The sequence below is a fragment of the Chinchilla lanigera genome, unplaced genomic scaffold, assembly GCF_000276665.1.
Source record: "Chinchilla lanigera isolate Chin_1 unplaced genomic scaffold, ChiLan1.0 scaffold00111, whole genome shotgun sequence".
In the NCBI taxonomy this organism is placed as follows: Eukaryota; Metazoa; Chordata; class Mammalia; order Rodentia; family Chinchillidae; genus Chinchilla; species Chinchilla lanigera.
In genome coordinates this window covers 5,684,169-5,692,196 of record NW_004955512.1, presented here as the reverse complement: position 1 = coordinate 5,692,196, position 8,028 = coordinate 5,684,169, and the positions used below count along the sequence as shown (strand labels likewise).

Genomic DNA, 8,028 nt, shown 5'->3' with positions numbered 1-8,028 from the left:
AAAGAAATTCTCCACACTGAGCCAGTAAGAATAGAGACTTATTCATCTGCCCACATCAGCCTCATCCACAAGTCCATTATTCACACATAATATGCACTAATGAGGTTTTTGTTAAACTAAGTACATACATGGCAGATGAATTGGCTTGAGATGTGAAAAAACATTTCTGTAACCTTGGAAGCTTGAGCGTTTTAATAAAAAGTGTGCACGTGTGTCTAAAGCAAGACTTATTATTTGAATAATTGCCCATAATAAAAATTATTCTTACTTGCTTGTGACATTTCTAAGCATGCTTTCTATTTTAAGACTAGCAGCACTCCAAAATGTGTGTTTATGAGCACTACATGGATTACTATGACCCAGAATGATGATAATAATTAACATTTCAAAGTTAACAGTGTGCATTTGTGATAATAAGGGAATAATTATCTTCTTCATTTTTTAAAAACAGCAGGAAAATGGTGGTTACCAAGGTTAAATTGTTTGTCTGAGATCACACAACTTTTAAATTTCAGAGCCAAAATTTGAATCTAGAGATTGTTACACCAGGTGCAAGATCTATGGTAGGGCTGCATTACTGCTTTACAAGTGCCATTTGGTGATAAATGACTGAACCATGAGGAGTAAAGAAAATCTTCAGGGTCCTTTGGAGTTGTCTCAATTCAGCATAATCTTACAGCAATTCCATTCAGCAAACATGCATTCTGCAACACGTATTCACTCTCTAGTGCTCATGAGGCACCTTCAGAGATGCTGTGCAAGACATCTGACAAACAAACTAAGACCCTGTCTTTAAGGAACATACACACTTCGTATTGCCTATTCGGACTGTATCGAGCACAAAGCAATTGCCTATAAAATATTTGAAGAGATCTGACTTTCTTGTGCCAATATCAATGTGGCAGACTCAAGCATTTCATTCCATGTTTCCTGGCAGGCCTTATATGAAGCAGGAGAAAGGCGAAAGGGGACAGATCTGAATGTGTTCAACACCATTCTGACCACCCGCAGCTACCCCCATCTTCGCAGAGGTAACAAATAATTCTGGAATCTGGGCGTGGGACATTCAGGTTTCGTACTGAGTACACATAAGAGAAAGGAAATAGAGAAGTCCTAATCAGTGTCTCTCCTGTATCACATGGGTGTGCTACTGCTAGCCTGTTGTTACTGCTTGTCCATCTGTGCATCTGGATAGATATCATTTCACGTATTGTGAATGTGTTTTTGATTGGGTGTACCATTTTTTTATTTCCATTATTTCTATTCTCCCTGAAGATTTAGAACAGTTAAAACAGCAGCCACATACTACAGAGCAAGTGAAATCCCAGTGAAGGAAAACGAAACAAAAAAAACCAAAACAATACAAAACAACACTTAAAAAGTGTTCTGGTCTTTGTGCACAAGCTATACCCTTGAACTCCCTGGAAGCCAGGGTAAGGGTAAAATTATCACGACCATCTAAAGTTCATTATTTCATAATGACACTATGAATTCTAGCTCTAAACCAGAGGGTGTACTGGGCAGATCTTTAGGTCAGATAAGATCCATTTACTGTGGCCCGTGGTACTATGTAGTGTTAGGGTTGTCAGTAATGTGTCATTTGTAATAACTGTTAGAGCTTGGAAGCATTTCCTCCAAAGTATACTGAGCTATCAAAACGTCCATGTCCAGGATTTACATTCCTAGGAGAATAGGAAGTGTCCATATTTTGCTAAGATGTGTGAATAGCTTTTCAAAATGTGGCTGAAGTTCAGTTATCCCAAAGAATTCCTTGAGTCAGTAACCCCGCTTTCGTGAAAGTTTGGTAAAGAGCGACAGGGTCCAATCAGTTTAAATTTAATGTTCAGTGTTTCAGAAATACACCAAGTACAGTGAGCACGACATGAACAAAGCTCTGGACCTGGAGCTGAAAGGTGACATTGAGAAGTGCCTCACAGCCATCGGTACGTAGTCCCGGGTGGGAAGAGCTTTTTAACTAGAAATTGTATATTCAGTGATACCCTGTACTCTTGTATTTAAAAAAAAAAGCAGAATAAAATAAACATTTAGAAATGATACACTTATGTGTCACGTAGAGGCAATGGGTAGACTGCCAAATAATTAAGGTACCTTCTTTTTAGCAACAGATATTTCCGGCTACTGGCTAACAGATGAATCTGCTGGGAATAGTTTTAGCATGCAGATAATAATTTAGTACGTCTGGGCTGGGGCCGGTGCTCCGCATTTGCAACGAGCTTCTGTTGGATACAGGGGTTATTGGTTCACTGAGCTCACTTTGGGTAGCAAGACAGATAAAAAAACAGAATCCTATATATTGATTTATGCTAGTATTTTGTTTGCCTTATATTTAAAGCTTGTTCTGTTCTCGGATTTTTAATTAATTAATTTATTTTTGGGGCTGGGGATTTAGCTCAGCGGCAAAAGCGCCTGCCTGGCAAGTGCAAGGTCGTGAGTTTGGTTCCTGGTACCGGAGAAAAACCAAAAAACCAAAAAACCAAAAAAAAATTTATTTTTAGTGTTCTTATTAAAGACTTGATCAAATATTTACTTTCATCATCTTTAACACCTCTGTGTACAAGAGCAGTTTATTCAGGATAACAGGAACTTTCAAGGTGCCAATGAGGGGGATTTAGGGTAATTAAAAACTAAATGATATTGTCTGGGAAGCGAATATACAAAATCACTATCCAGACTGTCATAATATCTTCCCATTAGCCAAATCTCCCGTACTGGGAGAAGGGGAAGGAATAATGATCTGTGACAGAATCTTAATAGCAGACTCTATTTCTTTCTTCCGTGTGCGTTTTTCTCTCTTTTGTGGTAAATACATCTAAACAATTAAAATTTACTTTTCTTCCAGTGAAATGTGCCACAAGCACACCGGCTTTCTTCGCTGAGAAGCTTTATCAGGCGATGAAGGTATCATTCTACTTAAAGCTTTGCTTACAGGGAAATTAATTTGTAAATAGAACAGAAATTCCAATATTCTCTGAAAATCACACTTTGTAACTTTGCATTAAAGAAAATCATTGTTCTGTTCAATGCAAGAGGCAATACCCAACTTTATTACTTGCCTTTTTTATTATGTGGTCTTTAACATCAGGGATTAATATTGAATCTTTAAAAATATCATTTATGTTTACAATGTAGAAGGTAGTATTAAGATGTATTTGAAATATTGCAACTATTTCACTTGAGTTACTTTGATATTTATATTCTGAGCTCCCACATGAATAAGATTAAATTACCATTGTTATTCCTCCAAAATAAGGAGAGGAAGAAAGAGGGGCAGAGAGAGAGAGCTCGCCAATCATTTAATGTTAAGGGGCCTCTGTGAAATGACATGTTAGGCATGTCATGTTAGTGCATAATGTAAAATGATAGGCACAGCAGACCCTGGTACCTAGTAGTTAACACAGTGGCTTCCCCTATGCCTGCTACTGTCTTGTGTGGTATTCAGATGGATACCTGGTACTGAGACAGCACAGAGTTACATATGCACATGGCTTGAGAAGTCTATGTAGCCTTACTGTCAGTTAATCTAAGACTCAAGTTTGAAAAGGAAAGAACTAGCTGAAGGAGAGAGTGGAAGAGAAGGCAAGATAAAGCAACTGTGGTCCAAGGAGAGGAAATGTACTCAGGATTGAACACAGGTAGTACAACTCTTCAAAGACAGTAAATACAATTAGAGTAATGGTGCACCATGGAAGAGGTTGGAAAATTAGACAGGGTATTGAAAGCCCTGTTAAAGTGATTGGTTTTCATCTTCAGAGCAATAGGAGAATGTCAAAATGTTTTCGAAAGATAATGCAATGATCAAACTAACGGTTTCAGAAAAAGTTTTACTGTAACTGTAATTATTGGACAGCTAATAGAAAAGCTTGGTAGGTGGAAGGCCAGTTAGGGGGTTGTAAAAACTCTTTGCACTAACTGCTAAGTAAGCAGCTGGTATCTTGTCACTTACTCATTACTTGTATGTGTGTGTGTGTGTGAATATGGAGATAGTTTCTCTCATAGAGATTGTATGGCGGGATAAATGGACTTCAATTTAAAATCTGTGTTATTTAATGAGAGTATTTTTGTGAATATGAGAGACACTGATTTGTTTTGGACAGGGTTCTGGAACTCGTCATAAGGCATTGATCAGGATTATGGTCTCTCGCTCTGAAATCGACATGAACGATATCAAAGTATACTATCAGAAGATGTATGGGATCTCTCTTTGCCAAGCCATTCTGGTATGTTGTCATAGTCACAAGGCCACTTACACAAATGAAAGTTCATGCAGTATCTTCAAAGAGAAGAGCTGATTTACTGTGTCTATACATTTCATATATAAGATTAATTCAGTGTTAAGCGACTGAGTTATACATAAATTAAGCTGTTGAAAATTTACTAGCAAGTTCTATACCAGAGAACTAGGTACATTTTTCAACCAGAGTTATGGAAATGTTTCATTTTCTATTTTAGTCTTCTTAAAAACTTTCATTTTTTACAGTGTAGAGAGACTTTATTGGTTCTTTTTTTGCAAATAATGATATTAGAGGATGAGGGGCTTACTTAAAATATTTGCTTCATTTTATCATATGCGAAATATTTCAAGTATGTGCTCATGGACTGAGGCACAAGGATCACAAATTTGAGTCCTGCCCTGGCAAATTAGCAAGACCCTGTCTCAAAATAAAAAATAAAGATAAAGCCAGGAATGTAGCTCAGTGTGAAGCTCCTGTGTTCAACTTTCACTGCCAAAAAAATGTTTGTTAACTCATTAGAGCATTAAACAATAAGACAGAAAAGTCAAGGGTGTTGAGCTTTTTGTAAAATAGGTAACTACTTATATTCATATCATTATTTGTATTTCATAAAATCTACCAAGAATGGGTAAGAAAATTGTAGGTTTATAACTTTGTCTGTTTCTGATGATGGAATCCATTATATTCTTGTGCATGATATGAGATTATATAGTATCATATTTTATTCAAATCTGTGTGATACTATATTTCTTTCTTTGAAAGTAATGCCTCTAACATAACTAATTTAGAGAAGTTTGTATCTGAATCTTGAACATTTTGGTTTTTTGTTTTTTTTTTGTTTGTTTGTTTTTTTGTTTGTTTTGTTTCATTTTGGTTTTTGTACAACTTTCCAGATCTATTAGTTATCTGCTTTATGTTTTATTTGATTAAATGAACAACATTCTGATCAATGGTATCAGATAATTATGTACAGAAATGTACGATCTGACCAATGCCTAAGTCTAGAAAGACAGCAGTTCTTCTATAATCAGAATATATTGATTATGATTTTCATAGTTTTAAGTGTACTGTATTTCTGAATCAACAGGATGAAACCAAGGGAGATTATGAAAAAATTCTGGTGGCTCTTTGTGGAGGAAACTAAACATTCCTTTGAAGCTCTCAAGTATTCTTAACAGAAGACTTTTTAATCACAGTTTTTCATTCTGCAACCTTTTGCTTAACTAGGAAGGTTTGTTGAACATGTTTGCAATGTGGCTACCTGCTTTCTCAAGACAATATAGCCTATAAGTCTTTTTTATATCACAACTCTGTTTAAGGGAGACAAGTTTGTTTTTAAAATACATTTTCTAGAAATCATAAGACCCCATACACAAGTTGTTTTATTGCCTGAGAAAGATGTTTGTGTAGCTGGAAATAAAAATGATGTGACAGTTGTTGTGTGATTGACTCTTCATTCTGATTTTTAGATGTATCCCAGTGGTTTAGTTTGTATCAGGGACCGGAGCCTAAGTCTTAAGTTATAATTCTTTAATGAAATAGATTGCAAATGCTGATCTGAAAAATATAAAGAGTTTTTAAATCTACTTTTTAACACTTTATCCTATGGGTACAAATTATTGAAATTAATCTAGTTAAACAAAAGAGTAAAAACCTGGGAAATCTGAAGTATACAGAAGACCACAAGGATAAAACTACCTTATCTTTTTGAATGAATGAGTGAATGAATGAATAAATTTTCTATTAAGAACCTACCATAGGTTAGGAACTGTTCTCTGATTTTTTAAAAAACATCATTTTGTCCTCATACCTTGAAAGGAAGTGCTATCTGCTTTATACAAATGAAGAATTAAAAATTTAATGTATGAAAAGCCCCCACAAAAATTAATGGATATATGATTTTGAAGGACATTCATATACATAAAACACATGCACAAACACAGGATACTTTTAAGTCTTGGCATGGAAAAGAAAAAATTAAATAACAATAAATTTCTTAAACAAAATAGTTATATTTGTAATAATCTACATAAATTTAAAATAGAATAAGAAAGAAAAAGTTTAACATTGTAAAATCATGGCTCCCCAGTACATTTAAAATTGACATTTTGTCTATTTCCAGCTAGGGTTAGCATGTAGGTACCGTGCATGCTTCATCTATGTCTAAAATATCTTACAAGCTATTTGCTTCTCTATTTTATCAATCTTCATTTATATTTCTTCTTATTAAGTGCTAATGCAAATATGCATTACTGACTCACCTCCTTTCTCTGTACCCTGGTAACTTTCTCCCCAGAGCTGCTAGCTGAATTCATTCAAGCAACACTGCCTCCCGTCTCTAATCTCCTTGCTCCTCTATGCTGAAGGAAAGAGGGATAGTTGTGTGTCAGTTAATATGTCAGTGTATCAGGTGGTGTCAGTTAAGTTTGTGGTTCTCTGTATGATAGAAAAGATGTTGAATAGTGGCTAAGTAAATGGGATTTTAATACACACACACACACACACACACACATCCAGGGAAGGACTACTACTTGGATTAGTTCAAGACTGAAGCTAGCAGGAAATCCTGTTGTTTATTCGCTTGTTTTTGGTATTTCCCTTGTGGTGGTTGTCTCACGGTTTCAAAGCAGCAGCCAGAATCTGAGGCAATGTAGTTGTACTCAAAGCAAGAAGAAAGAGAAAGAAAAAAGGAACATAAAGACAGGCCTATTTCATTTTTCTGTTTTTCCTCTTTCTCTCTCTTCCTAGAAATGTTTCCATAAGCCCCAGCCCCAGTACATGAAACGTCCTTATCAGATTGTGAATAGTGGTTTCCAGTTAGGGGCAGCTTTGGCCCCCAAAAGGCATGTGAGAAAGACAAGAGACACTTTAGCAGTTACATCTGAGGGGGAGAGGTCACTGTTATTTAGTGGGCAGAAGCAAGTCATGCTGGCAAACATTCAAAGTATAGGAAGACCCCGAAGCAAAGCATCACCCTGTCTAAATTATCAATAGGGTTGAGATCATCAAGCTCTACTTTAAGTTAATTCCAAGCAGCTGGACACAGTGCATCTCAAACAGCATTGAGGTTTATAAGCAAAGGACTGAGGGATTCAGGGAAGATTGTTGGTGTTTTTCATCATACATTCAGATCTTCGGATACATTCAAAGCATTGCTCAAGCTCAGAGTCAATTTCAAGCAAAGTGTTAGAAAGCTCTGGTCTAGATTTTTAAGTGTTGTATAATTTTAGTTAAGAAAAAAATGCCTTGGAATAGATTTAAACTATTCAGCCTAGCCTTGGTATTTCATCATACTTCTTCTTAAAGGAAACAATTATTAATATTTTACCTTACCACATGCATGGGATAAGCACTGGAGTTATATTTTTAATAATTAAAAGAGTGACTTCCCAGACTATCATTTTTTTCAAGGCTCAAGTGCCTATTTGCTTAGTTGTACAAAACTGTCTCTCCCCCTCCTAATCAATCTCTGCGACTGAGCACTTCAATGCTAAATGGAAAACGAAGATATTAAATACATTTTTGAAAAATTACACACACCTGAGGCTATTGGACAGCTGCATTTTCAAAGCATTTTAAGTGGTTAGCTCTAGAAATTCTAGAGGTAGGTAGAGGTTATATTCCTGCCTTATATTTAGGTAGCAGGTAGAGGATTCAAATGGTTTCTTGTGTTTTAAGGTTAGAAAATACCCAGGACTTCTGACTCAGAATTAAGGCCTATTTTGTGTTCTGGATCACTCAATGATGGAAAATCTAACAACATATTGTGTTACTG

The 8,028-nt window shown here is 35.8% G+C and overlaps 1 protein-coding gene across 1 annotated transcript in view; it reads left to right on the top strand.

Moving 5' to 3' along the window:
* The window catches only part of Anxa1 (annexin A1), a 17,138-nt gene extending 11,449 nt beyond the window's left edge, over positions 1-5,689 (top strand). Inside the window, exons 9-13 of the mRNA XM_005408325.2 lie at positions 938-1,031; positions 1,848-1,943; positions 2,861-2,919; positions 4,116-4,238; positions 5,341-5,689. Coding sequence (XP_005408382.1) covers positions 938-1,031; positions 1,848-1,943; positions 2,861-2,919; positions 4,116-4,238; positions 5,341-5,397 — 429 coding nt within the window. The 3' untranslated portion in view covers positions 5,398-5,689. The remainder of the gene's footprint in view (positions 1-937; positions 1,032-1,847; positions 1,944-2,860; positions 2,920-4,115; positions 4,239-5,340) is intronic.
* The last annotated feature ends 2,339 nt before the right edge of the window (positions 5,690-8,028 follow it).